Source organism: Pezoporus wallicus, unplaced genomic scaffold (assembly GCF_028554395.1).
Source record: "Pezoporus wallicus isolate ANWC-B61680 ecotype Strahan unplaced genomic scaffold, APGP_CSIRO_Pwel_v1 contig_7963, whole genome shotgun sequence".
NCBI lineage: Eukaryota > Metazoa > Chordata > Aves > Psittaciformes > Psittacidae > Pezoporus > Pezoporus wallicus.
The window spans coordinates 106,116-128,491 of NW_026637601.1; the positions used below are offsets into that span (position 1 = coordinate 106,116).

General features: G+C 50.9%; 1 protein-coding gene across 2 annotated transcripts in view; it reads right to left on the reverse strand.

Annotated features, from left to right (window-relative positions):
• Window positions 1–22,376, reverse strand: part of STX1A (syntaxin 1A) — a 55,717-nt gene that overhangs the window by 20,928 nt on the left and 12,413 nt on the right. For both annotated transcript variants that reach the window (XR_008971854.1, XM_057406481.1), the window contains exons 2-3: window positions 22,224–22,301; window positions 20,935–21,034 (exon numbers count right to left, since the gene is read on the reverse strand). Coding sequence is in view for 1 of the 2 variants with exons in the window: in XM_057406481.1 (XP_057262464.1) it covers window positions 20,935–21,034; window positions 22,224–22,301 (178 nt within the window). In the remaining variant the exon portion in view is untranslated. The remainder of the gene's footprint in view (window positions 1–20,934; window positions 21,035–22,223; window positions 22,302–22,376) is intronic.

The following is a 22,376-nucleotide window of genomic DNA, read 5'->3' on the forward strand; positions in this document are numbered from 1 at the left end:
AATTATTTTCACTTCCATAGCGTCTGTTTAAGTGACTCATTCAAATCTATTTAACTGTTCATGGCGAGTAACATTCAGCAACAGGAAGCTCAAGTACCACAACATCACCACAGCTACGGTCACCCCGGCGAGCAGAGCAGCGCTGAAGGGCAAGATGTGATGGTCAAGAGGCCAGGCCCCCATATCCCACAGCCCACAAGGGATGTCTGCTCCACTCCTGCTGGCACCGAGCACAGCAGAGGAGCAGGGATGTTCCCATGGTCACCAGAGCCTGTGGCCACATCCCAGGGGTTCCTGGGAGTGGGGAGGAGGTTTTGGTCTGGGACTGAGACCTGGGCTGTGACCTGCCCTGGAGGGGAGCTCAGGAAGCACAGGGGAGGTGGGGTGCACACAGGGGAACAGGCAGCAGTGGAAGCTCTTTCTCCTCCTCCCGCCAACAGCAAATGGGCACCTGCAAACGCCCAGCCCAAGCTTGTAACACCTCTCGGCTCCATCGCAGCCTCAGCTACTTGGGAAGGAGGAAAACCCAACTCCCCTGTGTCACCTTCCCACATCTCTCCAAGTTCCCAAAAGTTTCTCTCAAGCAACAAGAAAAGAGGCAAATACAAGGAACTGGCACCCAGAGCTGCCATGCAGGATGCTCCTCAGGGCAGGGAGGAGAATCCCGCCTGCAGCCCAATGCTCATCACTGATGTTCACCATTATCCATAAAGAAGGAAGGAAAAAGCCTCCAAACTGCCCAGCAGAGAGCAGGAGGGCAGCAGCAGCAGGCATCAGACCTTCACCCTTCACAGTTAATGGGAAGCAACAGATGCACCCCTGCCGCAACATGTCTGAGCATCCCAGTGACAGTGATTCTGCATGCTCAATACAGTTCTCGGCTGTCAAAGCTTCCTCACTCACTTATTGTTCACATTAATGAACTTCCACCCATTCGTGACCTGCAATTCTTTACTGCCAACAACCAACCTACATATTCCAGAGAAGTACTATTTCAACCTCATTCATAACTGAGTTACCTGGCAAAGCTGGAAGAGGGATCTTTTTGGCAAAGTTACCTCGTTGAATTCAAAATGAAAGAAAGTCCTGACCACAGCTCCTCAAAGGAAATGTAACACAAATAAACCTTACAACTTGTCTTCCGTCTCTCGCAGGTTGCCATGGATGGGGCTGTTTACACAATGTAGGCTACCTTCTGAAGGCGAATGCGAAGAGGAAGCACAGACCTGGCAGCCCCACGAGCTATCTGGTCTCTGGGAATAAACCATAAGGAATCCTTCCTAGGAATATACAGTGTGGATTGAGATATCTTCCATGGTGTTCTATGGCCTTAAAGTACTAAAAATCAAACTTCTTCTTAAAATCATCAGGGAAGAGATTGGCTAGAAGGGCTGCTGCATCCCCAAGATGGGAACTACTGATCAGGCAGCCTCACCTCCAAGCCCAGTAAGATAATGGAGCATGATCTCCTCCTGGAAGACATGTTGAAATATATGGATGGCAGGGAGGTGATGGGAGACAGCCAACATAACTTCACCAAGGGCAAGTCATGCCTTAGCTGGTGCTCTTCTATAATGGAGTGACTGCAACAGTGGACAAGGGAAGAGCTACTGATGCCATTTACCTGGACTTCTATAAGGCCCTTCATATGGTCCTCCACAATCCTCTTGCTTTTTATTTGGAGATATACAGATTTCATGGATAATCTATAGATGGATAAGGAATTGGTGGCATGGCCACATCCAAACTGTTGCAGTCAATGGCTCAATATGCAAGTGAAAACCAGTAACAAGTGGTGTCCGTACTCTGACCAATACTATTTTGCATCTTCATCAAAAACACAGACAGCACAACTGAGGGCACCCTCAGCAAATCTGTGGGTGACACTGGAGGGAAGGGTGGCATCAGAGGGACCTGGGCAGGCTGGAGGAGTGGGTCTGTGTGACCCTTGTGAAGTTCAACCAGCCCAAGGGCAAGGTCCTGCGCCTGGATCAGGACAATCCCCCGTATCAGCAGATGGATAGACGGAGGGAGGGACAAAAGGAGAGACGAAGGGAGGGACGGATGGATAGATGGAGAGCAGCCCTGCAGAGGACTTTCCAGCTGAAGTCCCATTTGCCAAAACAGATTTGGGATATCAATGACCTCTGTGCAGTCCTTCAGTTCCCAAAGGCTGATGAACCTTCCTGGAAATGGAGCTCAGAGTCTGACATTGCAACTTATTTATTCAAGCTTGGTAAAATGGGACAGAACAGGGGGGCACACAGAGGGGTGGGCAGGAGAGAGCTGAGCAACCATGAGCAGAGCCAGGATTGTCTCTTCCACACAGAAGCAACACAAGGAGCTGCAGCTGCTTGCTGAGCTGCAGAAATAGGACACACTGATGCTGTCCATCTGCCTTTGCCAGAAGAGAGGGCACAGAGACATCCGATGCCATCATGGAGTGCTAGCAGCCCTGGGATTTGTAACTTCCAGCGTGGCAAGAGGGACAAATCCTGCCGGAGCTGCAGCAAGGAGAGGCACTGCCAGGGATCAATGCCAGCGTAAGACATTACAAGGTTTTTACACAGGTGCAGAACAGAGATGATGCCTGGAAGGGTCTAAGAAGCTCTTACAGACCCTCTGGGACTAAAAGTGCTCACTAAAACACACCATCTGCACCACCCGGCTGCGTTTGGAGGTGACTTGCATCAGACTAAAATTGTACCTCTTGACTTTTCAGGTCCCTAAAGAAGGCAGGTGACACCTTTTTAGGTAATTAAAAGGTGATAACATCAGTGGGACTGCACTTACAAAACACCATTCTGTAGTAGCAGTGACGGATCCTGTTTCACACACCCTGTGAACCCAGTGTGCTCCTCACAGCTGCCAGTTCAGTTGGGCAAAGGTGCTGAGCTGCTGTGGTCACCAAGAAACATGGAGAACAAGTCCAGTGGCTGGACACTGAGAGCTCTGCAGCAATGGAGTAACCCTTTCACAGCCAGTTGCTGAGCTGGGCAGCAGCTGAGCTTCCCCCTCGGGTGTTCTCATCCCACAGCCGTCCTCCTCTGGCTGCTCCTGCTGCTCCAGGCTGGCCCCAGAGCCAGAAACCCTCCTGGGAAACAAACCTCAGGATGAAGGGAGAGCTGTGCTGTGCACTAACGGCTTCTCCTGCAGCCATACTTGTTGGCTGCATATAACCCCATCGGCACAAATGAGGGGATCAAAGTTCACTCGTAACAAAGCATTTTGGTGATGAACCTGTGCAAAAGGCGGAGGAGACAGAGGGTGCAGCACAGTGCCTGCTCCCGGTTCCTCCCTTTCAGAGCAAGTGTTGGTCAGGAAGAGCTAGGGATGAAGGGGAGCCATGTAACCCTGCCTGGACACATTCACGTGAGCTCAAATCCAACTTGTGCAACCACACAGCTCCCAAGATCTGCTGCCCGTCCTGCCTGCAGCAGGCTCCCAGAACCACCTGCCATCACAGCCACAGACGGAACAGTTCGTATGCAGCAGCAAACCTTGTGGGACCTGCAGCTTGCCTCCAGCATCCCCAGCCATGCTGGTGCTCCAGCTTACAGCAGGAGGTTGCTAAGCTGTCAGGAAACAGCAAGCAGTGATAGCTCAAAGCGGGGCGGGGCGGGGGTGGGGGGGGTGGTGAGGATCCCTTTTAATTAATTTCTCAACAATAATGATGTACCCTGACTTACAACGCCAGCTGAAGAGCATAGTTCTCTTTGCACAGCAATAAGGTCCTACTAAAACACAGCTTAAAGCAAACAATAGGCCTGATGAAGGCACATAGCTTCCCACACAACTGACCTGGTAGGTGTGGGGTGGGTGAGGGCAGCGGCTGGGCTGCAGCCAGCAGCCCTGGGAACTCCCCATGGCCCACCAGCGAGCTGCCTCCACGAGGGGCACCCAACTGAGACCTCAAAATGTACGTGAATGAGCAGCTTTGAGTGGCTGTCCCCACCCGCTGCAGATGTGCCCATCTCCATCAGAGACCTCCAGCCCCGGGTCTCTCACAGCATCTTTCACAAGGTTTCGGGGCCCCCACCTCTCCAAGAGCAATACTTACCTGGCTGATGAGCGAACAGCTTGCTTTCCTCCCTGTCCCCCCCATGGCTCTCCTCAAGCCTCTCCACCCACCCCAGTTAGCTCCAGGGTGGCACTCCATGCCCTCAGGACCTTTCCTGCATCAACACCTTGCCCCTTAACTGGCTGCTCCCACCCCACCTGGGGCCACATGCACCTCCCTGGGGAGCTGCAGGAGGGATGCAGGGTGCAGTGGGATGACAGGGCCAGGGCTCACAGGCAGCAAAGCTGACCTGGCTCTCCTGCAGGCACGCAGCAGCCAGAGGTCCCAAGTAAAGATATTTTTACACCACCAGGCTGCATTAATTGTATTACCCTCCTTTCATTCTCTCAATTGAATTCCACTTCAAATACTCCATTATTTTCCCCAGAAGGAACGTTGGGTTAATCAGTAATTACTCAGCTCATTCCCCATCTCCTCCTTTCAAAATCCAACACTGTGCTACCTCCCAAGCTCCTGATGCTCATAAAGTATGTGGAGACTTGCTGGAAATGAACACTGAGGCACCATCTTACTCAGCTCTTGGAAAACTTCCTGATTGATAACTTCAGACTGGACCCAGCAGTGTCTATTTTTGGTACTGACTGTTTAGCAACAACCAGAATTACTGTTGGAATGTAAGAATTTAAACCATCATAAGATACATCATGTGCTTTCCCCTATGTTTCTGTCCTTTCTGCATTATTCTCCCATTCTCCTTCATTTGCAGGCGTTTCACACCAATTCAGCCCATACTTTGGGCTGCTGCTTGCTGGGTTTTCCAGCTGCCTGCCACTTCCATCTCTAGCTTCTGTGCCACTGGGAGAAAGTGGGAAAATATTCTTTTCCTTCCCACTACCTATGGGAAAACGGGAGACGAATGTATACCAATGGCAAGTAAAACTCCAAAAGGAGGAGTTACAGAAAAGTTGTAAGAAATGCATAAGGACGCATTGAGGATATAATGCTTTAAATTTATTGTGTGCACACATGATATAAAGGAGCAAGTCATGGTCATCTCGATCATCATGAACCAAAGGTTCTCACTTTTTGTCTTGTCTTCAGTTCCCCATTATCTGCTGAGACAAAATGGGGATTCTATGGTTCTATGACATGTGCTGCCCACGGCCCATCCCCAGGCTGGCTGCCTGGTTATTCCACTGTTGTGGGTCTCAGTCCCCCTCACCCCTGACTTTCCCCATTCTCCTCACCCTGGACCCCGAGCAGGGCAGTGGCCACCTGATAGCTCCCAACATCAGATGGAGCTTCCACCAGAAGATTTGGCAGGGCAACACCCTGACCAGGTCAAGCAGTTGTTGCAACCTGCAGCTGTCAGGTGTCAGAGCAAATGCCTTTGGGCATAAGGAGACCAGGAAGGTCCCTAAGAGCTACCCACTGCACAGCAGCCCGCTGCATCTCCGTAAACAGCAACTCACAAGCAGTAATCACAATGCATTTCATCAACAAAGGGCTTTGGTCACTGGAAGGCTTTAGCAGCAGCCCAGGTCACAGAGCATCAGGAGGGGCAGCAGGAAAGGTATGGAAAATGTCAAAAAGGGGAAAACAACACCTCACAGCTACGGGCGCTCTCTCAAGCATCCTTTTCATAGAGCCACGGACTCAGCACGGTTTGGGTCGGAAGGGACCAGTCGTCCTGCCACCACCACCCCACTCACTCCAGCACCAACCCATCCACGGCCCCTGTGCCCCTGCAGGCACCGCTGCCTGTGAGCCCCTCCTGCCTCCCACTGCCCGAGCCGTGCTCAGGGCTGGGAGCTGCGTCGTGCCAGGCAGTGCCGACGTGCTCCCCGGCACGCTCACTGCAGCCGCCCGCTCCTCCCCAGCACGGCGTCACCCGCCTGTCACCAGCTGCCTTCTCCATGGCTCTCATTCATTCATTGGAGGGAAACCTCTGATGGAGAAGGAAGAGGGAATCCTAAAAGCAAACCGTGCTTGTTCCCTGCTTCACCACTCTCACCTTCCCTCGTTGTCCTTGCTCCGTGCTCCTCAGATAAGGGCAGGTTACCTCTGACTGCTTGAAATAAAGCCTGAGAAACTAGGAACGGTGGGAGGAAGGGAGGAAAACCAACTTAACAAAAAAGATGAAACGACACGGTTTGAATGAACAAAAAACAACAGAGACCCTACAAAATTACCTCAAAACAGCGCAAGGATGCATTCGGGCTGCTCAGAAAGGAAGGGGGAAATAGAATGGATGCAGGTTTGGGATTGCACGGACCAACTGCCAAGTACCCATTCACCCTCCTCGGGTCTCACACAGGAAATAGGGACAGTTCTGTGCACTGTCTGGCAGTGGTCTGCACATTTCCTCCTTAGCTCACCCGTTCCCTCCCGGCCCCTCATCTCTGCAGCCTCCCCTCACTACCCTGGCCTCGGCTGTCTCACTTAATTACGGATTCCCTTGCACGTTCCCTCCCTCCCCACGCTGGATTCCACCCTCCCCTCCCACTTCACTCTCCAGACTCCTTTCTTTGCCAGGATTTGCCTTCAGCATTCGCAGCACTGCCCTTATTAGCTCTTAGCTAATTGCCCAGCAAGACAGCGGGCTCCGCCCTGCCAGCTCACATGCTTTGCCCCAAGCATCTGCTGTCGGCACCTCCCTGCCCAAGCACTGTTACCTGTCAAACCCTTTGCATACTTAAAACAAAACCTCTTTAAAATTTAACTCCTGTGCAAGTGAAGGCATCCGCAGGCAGTCCCTGCTGCCACACCACTGGCAGGAGCAGGCCCTCATGCCAGAGCATAGCTCAGAACTTATTCTCCCCGGGACCTCAGCAACCCCGATGTGGCCACAGGAGCCCTTCTCCTCCCCAGCTTGCCCAGGAAAAGACATCCCTGTCCCTGCAGGGTGGTATTTCTGCCTTTTAGACAGCATGTTTTATATTCCCAGGGGGAATCCTCAGGGAAATCACAGACTCACAGATTGGTTTGGGCTGGAAGGGACCTTAAAGCTCCTCCAGCCCCAGCCCCTGCCACTGCCACGGGCACGGACACCTTCCACTGGAGCAGCTTGCTCCAAGCCCCTGTGTCCAACCTGGCCTTGAACACTGCCAGGGATGGGGCAGCCACAGCTTCTCTGGGCACCCTGTGCCAGCGCCTCAGCACCCTCACAGGGAAGAGCTTCTGCCTAAGAGCTCATCTCAGTCTCCCCTGTTACAGGGGCACAGACACCTCATACTGGGGTGTCTTCTAAATGTCTGTGGCCATGGCCAGGGTATGCTGGGTCACAAAACACAGCTGTGTCCCCCACCCTGTACACTACAGTCATGGTGCACCCTGCTCCTCCTCACCAAACCCTAATAAACAGAGGCTTTTCCTCATTAACTGCCTTCTTCCTAAGTTATCCTTTCCTACGTTTCTGGCCCATGGCTCTGAACCCAAATTATTCACAGGCAGGGGCTGCTTCACACAAACACATAGACAGGTCCTGCACTTGCATCAAAACATACACTGCAGTTCCACTGCAGCTCTTGCAGGGACAGCAGTGTTTCCCTCCAAGCCCAAACCCTAACTCTAACTCTCAGTGTACACCAGCTTTACCAAATGCAGGGGAGGCTCAGGAAAGACAGCAGAAAACTCCAGCTGTTGCAGATGTGCAAAGGGCACTGCTGCTGAGCATGCTTCAGAGGGGTGGTCCAGCACAGCTCCGACGTAAAGCTGGGGTCAAGAGAGGTGAAGGTCTTAACTAAAGCAAAACGTGCAATAAAGGAAAAGCAGCAAGGAGGGTATCTTGGCATTGCCTGCAGTATGGAGCAGGCAGGGATTAAGCAGGGACGTACAGGTGTATCACACACATGCCATCAAGCTGGACACAGGGACCAGATGATTAAAGAAGCAGAGTCAGACTGGGGGAAAAGGATGAATGAGTCTCATGCAGGGGTCACTCATCAATTCAGTAGTTTCAATAAGAGCTTGCAGGCTGGAGGGAAATCCATTCACCAGCCTGCAGAGGCAGCACAGAGAACTGTGCTTGCTTCACCTCTGATTTAAAGGCACACTTGATTAATGACAAAACCAGCCTAAAAAGCAACTACAGAGATACTGAAAAAGGACAAATCTCAGCTGGTTCCTACGGACAGCAATAAGCCAACAGCCAAATACACCTCCAGGTCCTTGTATCCACTTGCACACTTGGGAGGACAGCTAGCAAGTAAGGCAGCAGTCGACAGCCAGACAGTTCATGCAGGGAACAAAGGCATTTTCTTCTTGGGAAAGGCAAATCTGAGCAAGAATCGGGCAGACAACTGCCTCCCTAAGCTCAACACAGCACCTTGCTGAGTATGGGCAGGGCAGACAAAAGGGGGCTGTGATTCCACCTCCAAACACTGCACTGACTCTGTGTCCCAACAGCACTTCCACATTTCCCAGATGGGGATGTACAAGAGAAAATTAAATGAAGCAGAGGCTCGAAAGCAGTATTTCATCAAAGGGCAGGAGCAGCTCTGCTCTAGAGCCAGGCTGAGAGAGCTGGGCTGGGTCAGCCTGGACAAGAGAAGGCTCCTCAAGGGGAGACCTTAGAGCAGCTCCAGTGCCTGAAGGGGCTGCAGGAAAGCTGGAGAGGGGCTTGGGACAAGGGCCTGTAGGGACAAGGGCCTGTAGGAACAAGCCAAGGGGAATGGCTTTAACCTGCCAGAGGGGAGACTGAGATGAGCTCTTAGGCAGAAGCTCTTCCCTGTGAGGGTGCTGAGGCGCTGGCACAGGGTGCTCAGAGAAGCTGTGGCTGCCCCATCCCTGGCAGTGTTCAAGGGCAGGTTGGACACAGGGGCTTGGAGCAAGCTGCTCCAGTGGAAGGTGTCCCTGGCTGTGGCAGTGGCAGGGGTTGGGGCTGGAGGAGCTTTAAGGTCCCTTCCAACCCAAACCAATCTGGGATCCCATAATTCTATGAATCATTTTATTTGCAATTAAGAGCAAAAATTGGGATGGGAGACCGCCTGGGAATCCCAGGTGCTGTAGGCTTTTTTCCAACAATAATAATGATAAGGGAAATAACAAGGGAAGAGAATACAACTGCTCACCACCTGTCAACCAATACACAGCCTGGCCAAGCAGTGATTTAACCCTTCTGGGTAGCTGCCCCCAGTTTCTATAGTGGGCATGACATGCTGTGGTATGGAATACCTCTTTGCCTAGTTTGGGTCAGGTGTCCTGCCTCTGCTTCCTCCTGGCTTCCGCTCCTCCCTGGCAAAGCAGGAGACTCAGAAAGTCCTTGGTCAGATTAAACATTACTGAGCAGTAACTAAAACCATCGGTGTTATCAGCGCTGCTACCAGGCCGAAAGTCAAAACCACAGCACTGCACCAGCTACCAAGAAGGAGAAAAATGACTGCTACTGCTGAACCCAGGACAAAATTACACATCCTTTCACAGCTAATTCTGGAGAGCTGCTGCATTTGATGTGGCTCCACCACTGCAGAAGTGGAACTGCTAAACAGGATATTCTTAAAACTCAGAGGAAAATAAGGTGGGTGATGTTCTGCTTACATTCTTCAAATCACTTTCCCACCAGGCTGCCTTCCTGTAGCACCATAAGCTATTAAAAGCCCTTGCAGTACTGTCAAGGCACAGAATTATCTTCCAGATTGGGAGCTCCAGATTCCTTTTGGTCATGGTGAGATAGATAATCCACACATTACCCACTCTAAGCACCATCTCTGCAAGAATCCAGATGGATGCCAAGAATAAGGCACTTCTTATAGCTGTAGCATTTGCAACAGAAGTTAACATGCCTTGCATAAAAGTGTCCTGATTTTTGACTTGGATTGAACACATATGAGTCACTCAGCTGCATTCTTCTAAAAGCCTTGACCTGTACAGAAAATTCCCAACTTCTCTGTCACACACCCAACCTGCTTAGCAAAAAGGGCATTACAAAGACATAGACATGACAGGTTTTTCTTCATTATTCAAAACCTTTAAGCTCTCAATGGACAAAACATTACTACACCCATCATTTCCAAACACTTTGCAAAGAGTACCCCTCAGCTTAGGATGCCACACACATAGTGTCATCTCCTACCATCACCACATGCTTTTGCTCAGGAGGGCCTAAGCAAAATTTAGGACTCAGCATGAGGTTTGAATTGTCTTTCCTCAAAAAAAACAGTATATGGGGTGAAAAGAACTGACACAGACACTCCAGAGCTCCCTCCAAGCTGAGGTACAACAGGGAAGATGTTCTCCAGCACACAATGAAAGGGCTTTACTGCCTGCATTCAGAGAGCAGATTCAGGGTTGGGGTCTCTCCACTGTTCCTCCTTTAAAAAAAGGCTGCCTCCAAAGTCTCACCATTGCCACGTCTCCCCAGAACCTTTCTGCTAGAAAAGAACCTTGCTTCTTCAATGGAAAATACTCAAAGAGAATGGCCACCTGGGAAGAGCAGCACCTGCAGCTGGGAAGAGCAAGGCAGCATCAGAGCTCTTCCAACGAGCCAAAGGCAAAGGGAGCACAGAAAAATACTTCCAGCATGTCTGCCCCTGCTCTGCTTTTGACCCAGAAACTTCTTAGGAGAAACTTGTGGTTTCCTATCCCCTGATTAATTGAAGTAACCACAGAAACAAACTGCACTGTCTGCCCAGCTCTGCTGCTTGGCTCTAAACAAGCACTAATGTGCACTGAGCTGCCAGGGGCAGCTCAGGGCTCCAGAGACTCCAGGGGTCGGCTCCTTCTTGCGCCCAGGTGTTTTTTATCCAAGGTAGAGGTCTTTCTGCTGAGTTTTTTCATGATTACACCTGTTCAGGCAGCACTTAGTCTGAGACATTAAAGAGCAGTCATTTTTTGAAGTGGGAAGTAAGACCTGGAGATAAAACCAGTGAACGTGAAACCCCCAACACAACCCATCCAGTGCCGCAGACCAACTGCTCAGTAGCATTCTTAAAAACTAAACCAGCTCTAAACCTTTCAATTCTGCAGGAAAAGCTGAGCAATATTAAAAGCATCAACCACAGGCATGGAATGAGTGATGTCGTGACACATGGGAAAGGCTGGAAATCACACAGGCTCTGCACGTGGGCATGTCAGCGTTTGATAACTTCCCACTAAAACTTTCCTCAGGAGCTGTTCCTGTTCATGGCTCTGCTTCCAGGGACACAGGAAGAAGTTTCAACACTTGTACCCACCACTTCTGAGCAGACCCAAGAGGAAAAGGCTTCCCACAGGCTCAGACTGGGAGCAAGGAGGTGACAGCTATGAGAATGCCAGCAAAGACGCCTTGCTGTAGGAAGTGTTGTGCATGCCCTCAGACTCCCGCTCAACAGCTGCTTTGGAGATAGCTTCCATCAAAACAAGACTAAAACAACATCAAGGGCATTGAAACGAACATCTCTGATCTGACCAGTCTCACACAGGATCAGGAAATGGGTAGGGTATCCACAGGGTGGGTCCCCTATGTGGGGACAGTAGCACATATTGCCAACAACCGCCCAGAACACTGCCATGGGATCCACCATGGGACAACCTTCTAGCTCTCTGACTCACCAGTGCACTTAGTGGCAGAGAGAAGAGACACTACCCACCTGGGTCTGGGTAGCAACTGCTATAGGGGATTATCAGGTCAATGCGTCTCTCCTAACGGCCTCCACCTCTAACTGGGGAGAAAACAGAGGGCTCTATGGAGGGCTCTAAGGACAACTGGGTACATACAAAGCCCTCCAGAAGCAGGCTGTTTGAATTAGGGACCACCATGCTTTACCACAGAGACAGAATACCAGTGCTCTTCTCTAAGGCAGAGAGTGAACCTGGTACAGAGATCCCTCACCACAGAGAAAAAGTGGAATAATGCTAGTTAACAAATGAGCAGAATTCTCACTCATCCCACGCTTCTCCTCGCAGCTTTCACCTTTTCCAGGATATGAGGTTTCACTTTGGCATGGATAAATGGTTTCACCTCATCCTGGGGAAGAGTCTTCTCATCCATATTGTCACAACATGGCTGTACTCAGAACCAAGCAACCCCGTTCAGCCCCACTAACAGGAGCATGAGAGAGCTCAAAAAACAAGAGCAGAGATGCTTACCCCCCTTCCAACACAAGGCGCAACATCTCGGTGCCATTTTGCATCTCCCCTCTGTGCTGTACGACTTCTCTTGCTGATGACCAAGTGTTCAACCATCAGCACCACACACATCTTGCTCCTATTTCCATAGCCTGCCCCTGGGCACTGCCACCAGTACGGGGACACCAGGAAGGTCTTCATCTCCTCTGTTCCTCAGTGCCAAGCTTGTATGTGGCACATGAGCTGTACTTCCCTTCCCATGCAGAGTTACGGTAGATTTCCAGGTCAAAACCACTACTAGCTAAGTGCTATTACCAGCCATGACAACCTCTGGCAGTTATCTGAGCCAGGAATGATGGATTACTCTTCTTATTAGAACTGTAAAAGAAATGGTTTGCAAAGAGCTGGAGGCAAGTAATAAATAGTATCTACACAAGATGGTCTTCAGTTACCCAGACCCACACGCTTCAGCTGTGCAGACATCAGTATTTACAGATCAGAAGCCAAGTTAGATCCTACACCAGTTATTAATTATTTACCTTAAAACTAATTAATCATCCATTAACTGTGAGCTCTTCTACAAGAAGGTACCCTCATGAAGTGACTCAGTGAATGCTTCTAACAGCTACAGCTTCACACGATTAAGAAGAAAAATCATTCACGGGAGAGCCCCAGGCCAGAAATCAGAGGAGGCCACATCCCAGCTGCATTTTATCTTCTTTCCCTGACAATTATTTGGCCTTGCCTGCCCCTTCATTTTCTGCCACAGGGTGCTCACAGCAGAATGCTTCCCATGGTGCTCACAGCAGAATGCTTCCCCAGACACGTTTTCTTACTTGCAATCAAAGCAACTCTTCTATTTGCATTTTTTTGCTAATAATCTGATAACTCAGTTAGGGAAATACAGTTATGCTCCACCTCTGTGGGGCCTGGGAGCTCAGTAACAGTGCTAAGAGACTGCAAGAAGCTTAAACCTATTAAGCAGGCTCTGATGGCATTCAAAGCAAGCTCAAGGTGTACGCTGCCTGTCACCAGATGGCATTTCTCCCCAGTGGACCCACAGGAACTGAAGCAGGACCAGTGGGCAGGTCAGCAAGGCCATGGGTACAGAAATATCACCACAAGGGAAGCACCAGGGCCGTGTACTCTCCTCTGAAAGCCTCCAAACCCAGCGCTGCCCGGCTGGAGCCTCTGCAGCCATCCTGCCTGAAACCACAATAGTTCTCCCCATTCCCACAGCCAAATGCAAACTAAACACCTCTCAAACCCCAAAGGTCTCAGGTTAGGGTGTTTCTGCTGCAACACCGTAGCTCGTCACCACTTTGCTTCCCATCAGCATTCATAAGCAATGTGGAGGTTCTCCACTGCTGTTTAACTCCACTGGTACTTGCAGACACTCTGAAACCCCTCTTTTGTCAGAGAAATTCTCATTTATGCTTAATTCGAGGCTGTGCTGGGAGAACCCATGGTCCGACCTCCTAACACTGGGATTGTAAGAAATAAGAGCCAAAAGAGATGGGGACGTCATCTGGCCATCACCATCTGCCACAGCAGTCCCTTCACATGCTTGCAGGTTCTGCAGTTGCTTGAAGAGAAGCTTCCAGTCAAGCCCCCAGCCAAGCCCTACACAGGGTGAGCCCTGGACACATGACAGCTTTCCTCACACGGTACAGCCACGCTTCCATCCCAAATGCACCTGCCGTCACCCCCTGCTCTCCTGGAGCACTGCCATCCAGCACCCCTCTCCTGGGGACAAAATCATTGGCAAAGAGATCTCACAATGTACCCAAAGTCCTCATTGAATAGCGAGCACCATGAGCCCACTCAGGAAGTGGGGCATGAAGCCAATACTTCCAGCACCCCAACAACAAACTTCCAGCACCCCAACATCAAACTGAAGCCCCTGTTGGTCCCACACATCTGGCTCCCACTCACTGGATCCCCATCACTGGAAGTGTTCAGTGTAATGTTGGACAGGGCTTTGAGTAACCTGCCCCCATGGCAGGGGTCTGGACTGGATGATCTCTGAAGGTCCTTTCCAACCCAAACCACTCTGAGTCCATGATTCTGTGGCAAAAGCCAAGCTGCTACAGGGGGGAGGCAAATCAAACACGTGGAGAGACCATTTGTGTGAAGCTCTACATATATTGAACAACAGACCCACTGGGGAAATGGAAACCCTTGAATGAGGGTCACTACTCCTAATTTACAAATAAAGCCATTAACAGCAGCAGAGACCTTCACATACTGGAAAATAAAGGAGAGAGCTTTGGCACCTTATTAAGCAACTCCAGATGAGATTTGCAAGTTTTACAAATGCATAGACTGAATACCTGAGGCATCTGTGTAATTGATACTAGTATGGGAGTATATATTCCATCAGGTTACTTTGGTTTGATAGCCCCAAAGTCCGCTTTAGCCATCAAAGGTATTCAGATACTTGGGGGCATCACCGATTCAGATTATCAAGGGGAGATCAAAGTGATTTTATTGACTAGTGGAGATCAAGATATCTTCATGCAGCCATGAAACCATGTTGCCCAAATGTCAATTTTGCCTGCGTTGAAAACGCAAGTGAGCAAGGGGGAAGCCCCACAGAAAAGTATGGCTCAAGGGAACTGTGGATTTGGATCCACTGACCAATTGAATAGTGGAGCTAAAGTTTGGGTCCAAACACCCAACAGCCCACCCTAACTGGCTGAAACTGTTGCCACTGGAAAAGACAATGCAGTATCAGTGATTAAATCCAGACAAGAAAAATGGGACTATGTCCCTGCAAATAAATGCTATTTGAGAGAATGCTATTATTATGCTTTAGTTTTGTGTTTTTCAGACACTACAGATCCTAGCCATCCTCATATGTCTTATGGCCACTTTGGGTGATGCCATTACCCCAGGAAGGTATCTGAAAAGGACTGACATCTTGCCTGTGCGCTGCCGGTGGAAAAGCAGCACCAGACCTTGCAGACAAGATAACTACACCTGAGACATGAAGGAACTGAATGAACCTTGCCTTCATAGTTAATTCAACGTTTTCCCCAGGAGTACATCTGTGGACAACCAGTTTGTCAGGAAAAAGCTATAAACGATTGTCTGCGTAACATCAAATGGAATAAGATGTAGTAACTATAGCCAATGCTACTACTGCTATCAAATGTAACCCTTTTAGTGCTTATAATCTGTGCGCTAATTGCACTGAGAATGTATACAACATGAGTAGTAGTAGTGAGAATAAAACTCTAGCATCCCTCAATGTGCATAACAGCTGCTATTTTATTAACAATATGGAACTGCTGTCTATGGTCCAACCATGAGACATCGTGTCTCGCGTGTCTCTGTCACGATCAGGAATCAAAGGACTGAGTGTAACGGATGGGAACCTAGCTGACAGTTGATTCTCTCTCATGACTGAGAGACATAACAAAGTATATGTTTTTGTCAAAGTGTATTTGGTGAAGTATATATGTTTGTGTTCCTCATGACTGCCAATGGAGCTGATCAGCCCTTGCCAGGCAGGCAGCCAGCTCTGGGCAGGCAGCGCGGCTCTGCCTGCACAGGCTGGAGCTGGCAGCTCCCAGGCACTTGCTAGGAGGCAGACCCCGGCCACCCCGCTCTCTGCGGGGCTCCCAGGTAAGGGCAAATGGGCAGCAGCACCCCCTGCGGGGATCCATCATCTCCCTGGCTGCGGAGAAACCGCTACTGGCATCCACCCGCATGCAGCTGGTGCTGCACCCACGCACCGAGCAGGACATGCAGTGCCGAGGGGCAGGCAGGCGGGCAGCAGCCCCTGGGAGCAAACCAGGGGAGCAGTAGGAGTGTGGTGGGCAGGGACCAGGCAGAGGGGGCTGGCACGACGTGTCCTGTCAGGAGAGTAGGCAGGAGCTACATGGTGATGGTGGGCGGTGTTGTGAGGCATAAAACACTGGGATTTTGGGGGGGGAGCTTGCAGGAAAACAGGAGATACTTTCCGTCTGAGTATTTTCTCCTAAAACGAGCGTTGAGAAGTTTTGGAGCAGCATTCTATGATTCAAACACTTGATTATTGCAGCAATCTAAATGTACAGCAGCACGCTGCTAACTGCCTTTTAAAAAAGGAGCAGGATTCTGTTCCAAACCTTCCCCCAAGAATATTTTTTGCCTTACTGCATTGCAATATTAGGCCACGCTCCTGTACACTATTTTTGAGTACAGGGTAAGATATCAGTTTGGGTCTCTAAGCCAAGAGTGGAGATTCTCTCTACTTTCAGCATTCTCCTTGATCTGCCACTCTGAGCGTAGTGGTTTCTGCCCCTCTCGGTGCAAACACACAAGCCCCACAGACCCACTGCTGTGCACTGGGCCAGCACAACTGGCCTGCACTATCCTACAGTCTGATTCTAGGTGTCTTTATTTGGTCATTATGCAGAAGTAAAAAGTTTGTAGGTATCTCACAAACTTCCAGCCACACTGTCATAGAATCACAGAATCAGCCAGGTTGGAAAAGCCCTTTAAGCTCATCCAGTCCAACTGTTCCCCAGCACTGCCAAGTCTACCACTAACCCATGGCACTGAGGGCATCTGCACAGTTTGTGAACACTTCCATGGACGGTGACTCCACTGAAGTTGTCAGGGATGCAACAGGCACCCCATCCCAGCGGCGAGCCACCTACACTAACATCAAACCCACTCTCCTGCTGGGCTTGCCCAGCCTGGTGCTGCTGACACCATCAGGGCTTTGCTCCCTGCACCTGCTCTCCCAGCACTGGGTACCCTGGCCGTCAGCCCTTCAGTCGCTCATCCAGGTTCTCCTCCACGTCTTTATCAGTTGAGGCACATCATTCTCAAACTGTGGACACCCCAACTGACCGCAGCACTAGCATCTGTTCACTCCAGAGGACAACAGAGCAGAACCAGGGACTCTGCGTTTCCGACTATCACAGCCTGGACATGACACAACCCAAGGGGTAAGAGCAGCCACTTCTAACAAACTCCAGCCTGGTCTAGCATAAAGTCTCCTGTGCTGAAGCCACAGCCTCTACTCCTCGGCCCGTGACTGCTTACCAAACAAGCCCTGTCAACAGCACCCATGCCAGGCACCTCTCCTTCCTCCTCCAGCAGACCCAGCTCACCTCACTTCTTGCTGTGCTCCTGTTTCTCCACACTGTAAAACCTCCCAGGGTCCTTCAGCACTTGGATTTCCTGCTGCATCCTCCTGCGTGCTCCCACCACTTGCCTAAAATCTGCACTTTAATCAAATCCTTCTCCTCCCCTTCCTTCCACCTGGAACACAGCTGTGCACACCACCCCTGACATCTTCAACTACCAGTAAGTTATCTATAGATCTGGACACTCCTCCCCCACCACAGCAGGAGCCCCCTGTTATAGCAGTGCCCTCAGAATGATGCTGGGGACCCAGGAAATGACAGGACCCCTGGCCACCCTCCTCTACGTCCTGCCTGCATCCCGGCCCTTCTCTCCTGGCTGTTCCCCTGCTCTTGGCATCCCTAGAAAGCCTTCCCCATGCCACAGCATGCAGCAGTGCCAAAGTAATCCTGCAAAGCACAGTAACAGGATTTATGGCTTGCTCATATCAGCCCTCCTAAACTCATTTCTGCAAATAACAGATTATCCCCCCACATCAACACCGAGACAATGGAGATTTAGCACGAGAAGGCTGAGATCTAGCTGCAAAGCTGGGATTGCATGAGGTCTGCTGGAAAGCATCGTGCTGCACCCCCAGGAGCAGGTCAGAATGGAGAATTCCAGGTTCTGCCATATTGTCCTCTGGAGCGAACAGATTTGAGTGCTGCAGCCAGTCTGGGTGTCCACATTTGAGAACAATGTACCCCAGCTGATAAAGATGTGGAGGAGAAAGTGGAAGAGGGCTGGCAGCCAGCGTATCCAGTGCTGGGAGAGAGGTTTTATGATGACAAGACCAGTTTCAAGATACTCTTCTCCTGCCTGTGCAAGCAGCACCCCCAGTCTCTCATGGTGCACCAGCCCCAAGGTGAGGGCACATCTCTCTGCTAGGAATTACAGAAACCACTCTCTAAATAACTCAAACCTTCTCCAGCAGATGGAGAGCCTGAACAAAGTCACCCAGGACCTGGGCCTAAAGCCACCACCTTCAGTCTGCACAGCTTAAAATACGAAACCGGAGGTCAAGTGTACGTGGAACTGAGCCCCCCATCCATCCTGGTGCAGAGCCATAATGGGACTGCTTCCAGATCTGAAATATTTATTGGGTCTTCTGAAGCCTGTGGAGATGGGCTGAGCTGACAGGCTGAAAGACACGACTTTGATTTGAAGATTTACATTCCCAGGGGCAATTTATTCAGCGAACAGCATCCATCACGTAACACAGCGACGAGGGCACAGGGAGGATGCAACACAGAGAGGAGGCAAATGGCAGAGAAGTCCTTCCCAACCACCCCAGAAAAACACCCCAACAAAACCATTACTTCATTCCTCTCCAGCTGGTGACTTGCCACTCAAAGCCACCTCCCCTGGGAAGTGGCTCAGACGAAGGACTGAGGATGAACAGCCTGCCGCAAGTGCCAGGAGCAACAACAGATGCAGCAGCTCACCAGGAAGGACTTTAGGAACAGGTTTACCAAGAATACAACTCAGAAGTAGCAGCAGCCAAGGAGGAATACAGCCCCTTGGCCACTCTGAGCCCATCCAAGTCCTGACATGATGCTGCCCAACTTGGAGCTGCAAGCACAGGCAGGCAGGCAGGGGCTGTCACCTCACCGGCGTGATGGCAAAGCCAGTCAGCTGCCCACCCACCAGGCACCAAAATAAGCCTAGGCAGCAGTGGCAGCATGGATCCAGGAACAGTCTGTGCAGCCACAACAGGGATCAGCAGGAAGGGAGGGGATGGGAGAGGAGGGATGAGCTCTCTGTGTGACATGGATCCAGCCCAGCACCTTCACCCTGTGTCAGGCAGGTAGGTAGACACAGGGTGGTCTCACACAGACACCTGGACCTCACCTTCTTATGCAAGAACACGTGCAGGAGAGCATCAAGAGCTTACATCTGCCTTAGCATTTAAGAAACAGATTCCAGGAGGATTGTACCTCTGCAGCCTAGCAGTGACCCTGAAAAAGCAGCAATGAATTCAGCCAGCAGACATTGTACATCCTTCTCTCCTCCCCCTTCTCCCTCCCTTCTTCCCTCCCTCCCTCTCTCCACTCAGTGCGCCAAGAGCAACTCCAACCACTGTTTATCTGCTTCTCAAATTACCAGCCCAGCTCTGCCCTGATCTTCTGAAGCCCCACTCCAAGGTCCTCCAGCTGCAGCAGGGACTTGCCAGTGGTGCTTAAGGAGAAGCTACAACCTCACACCAAACTCAGCTGCACCACACAGAGCACATCTGCTTCCAGACAAGAATGAGAAGTCTGTGCCTTTCTTTTGATACCCTGGAGGGTGACTAGCCATCATCTTGTAGTGAAAGTTTCACATGATGCTACAGTGCACAAAGATCACTAATAAGTATCTGAGGTGCTCCAGGGGGGAGAAGCAGCACCCCAAATCCTGCACAAACCTTCCCCCTGCAGAGAGCAATGTCTTGCCTTGACTGTCATCACAGGTATCATCCACTTACGCGCTGGGTTCAGCTCTAACAGTTACTTTTCTCCTTCTTAGTAGCTGGTGCAGTGCTGTGTTTTTGCAGTTCCACAAGCGTACCTACCACTGAGCACCTGATCAGACCCACCTGATACATCAGACCCAGCACTTCCTGGACACACCACAATAGTACAAAACACTCATTTTTAAACAAGGTGTGGGCTCTTATTTCACTGCCCAAACAGGTTTTGGCATTATAAACTTAATTTTCTATGATATCAAGGCAAGGTAACACCATAAAACAAAACCATGAGGACTTCCAACGTCCTGGATGCTTCTGCAAGTCATGCCAATGTCACTGTATCCTGTTCACTGCAGATCTCAGACTTTTAAATAGATTATTATGCTTTTAGGCCACAAATGCCCTTTGCAGCCTGAGCTGGGGCTCAGCCCCGAGCAGTCCCTATGCCAGTGCACGCCGTATGAGCCCAACAGCCAGAGGCAAAGCAGTGACAGCTCTTCTCTGAAAACACCCAAACAGACACTGCAAAACCTTACAGTGCGAGTGCAGTTTAACAGAGCCTGAAGGATCACTGTCAGCAGTCTGAGACACGTGAATTTCCTTGAGAAGATCCCTCATTTCCAGGCTTGGCCAAGTACATTTTAGCTGAGGAGCAGCTGCCAGGAGAGGGGAGGATGAGATAATTTTGCAAGCACCGAGTTCTTCCAAGCAATTTTCAATATCTATTGATTTGTCCCAGGGCTGGACACAAGAAAATGTGTGCACAGCAACCTCCTGGGAGCTTCAGAAACAACTCACAGTTAGAGACAAGTGCCCTGGAAGGGACAGACTCTGGCCAGCCAGTAGCAAAATGTCCTTCAAGACAAGGAAGGTCGGGTCACAAGCGCACACTCAAAGGTGAGCTGCACCATTCCTGGGCCAAGCAGGCAATGCTCAGCCTGTTCCCTAACTGCTGCCTCTTCCCCATCCCCTCCCCAGGCAACCTGGGGCAAGACAATGGCCAACAGCACAAAACCAGCCGTTTGCTCTTTTCATCCTCCACCCTTCAGGAATTCCCTCCAGCAGCCTCTCCGGACCCTCACCACCTCTCAACACCAGAGTCACCAGCCATCCCTCCAACTCCCCACACAGGTCCGAGCCCTTCCCCACCCCGGCCATCAGCCACCTTGGCAGCTGGTGGCTTTCCAGCTATGGCCACTGAAGACGAGGACTTCTGCCTGACTCCATCCACCCCACAAGTGGCCCATCCCCATGCAGCCATGTGCCCACGGGGACACAGAGCTCACAGCTCACTCACTCTCATCGGGGTTAGGCGAGGCAAGGATGGCACTGTGCTTCCTCTTCACTTCCTCCACATTCTCTGAAATCTTATCAATGAACCCTCGAATTTCTTCCACCTGTGGAGATGGGAAAACCAGAGAGGTCTCCTGTGAGATACCAGCGCCTTTGGGAAGGGGAGGGATTATTAACCTCTATCCCAAAGCAACCATGACACATCTGAACCACAGCAAACATCCTCCTGAACAAGTATTTTCCAGTTGGATTCTCAAACTGTAGGACCACTGTGAAAACAGCCCTTCCACATCACAGCAGCAGCTCTGCAGTCACAACAATGTCATACAGGCTGTGTCCTATATTCTTTGTGATGCAGTGAGAAACATTCAGGGTTTGTTTAAATTAGCATCAGAACTACGGATGCCCAGACACTGCACCTCTGCATGGAGAGCACTACTGAGGCTGCACAAGACAGGCTCAGTCCCCCATGGCTCTCTGCTCCAGGGGTTGAGAAGCCCAGTTTGACCCTCATCCCACAGGCCAGGGAGGCCACGACTGCCAGCAAATCCATGCCGGCATCTTCCCTGCACTTCTCAACCAGGAGACATGCCCGTATTGCTGAAAGGGGAACATCTACTTGTGCCCTCTGCCTGCTGGGCTGCCCACCTTCCAGCTCTGTCTTCTCCTTCGACTCACACCACAACTTTGCTCATTTTCCTCCATCTGCATATGAGATTTTTCATTCCCCACTTCATTGCCTGCACAGATACATTTTAACACCCCCTACACACATGCCATGCTAAGGGCGTGCTAAAAATCCGCATGCAGATCTTACAGCCACCCACATGCCAGAAGACAACCTCTTGTTTGGTAACGAGAGTACAAAATTAACCCAATCCCATGCAGACACTGCTACTCTGCAGAGATGCCTCCAGGAGCAGTCTGGGAGCTGGTCAGCTTTAGCAGCAGGCTGGAGGTTGGGCAGCTCAAGGCACCTGGGCTCCACTGCCCCACTGGTGTCTGGTAGAGCACACAGAGCAGCAAAGCATCCATAGGGCCAGGTAAGCCCAAGACAGCCTCAGGTCTGCGCGGAAGCCTGGTTCCTGCTAACTGGCACACTGAGTGCAACCCCCAAGGACCACCAGCATCAGCTGAGCAGCATCAGCCAGGGCAGGGACCCCTCCCCATCTCTACTGCTGCTCCCTGCTGGCAGTGGGAGCCTGGACCACAGCCCCACAGCCTCCTCCAGTGCTAACAGAAAGATCTGAGCTCACTTTAGAGCTACACTGGAGAAAAAATAAACCCTCTCACCTGCTCAAAGAACTCGTCCATGAAGCGGTCCCGGTCCACGCTGACGGTGACTTCATCATCATCATCACTGTCCTTCGCCTGCAACGACACGAAGAGAGGCATCAACAAGTGCTTCCTGCCAAGTTTGCAACTCCACTTCAGGAGCCCCTCAGG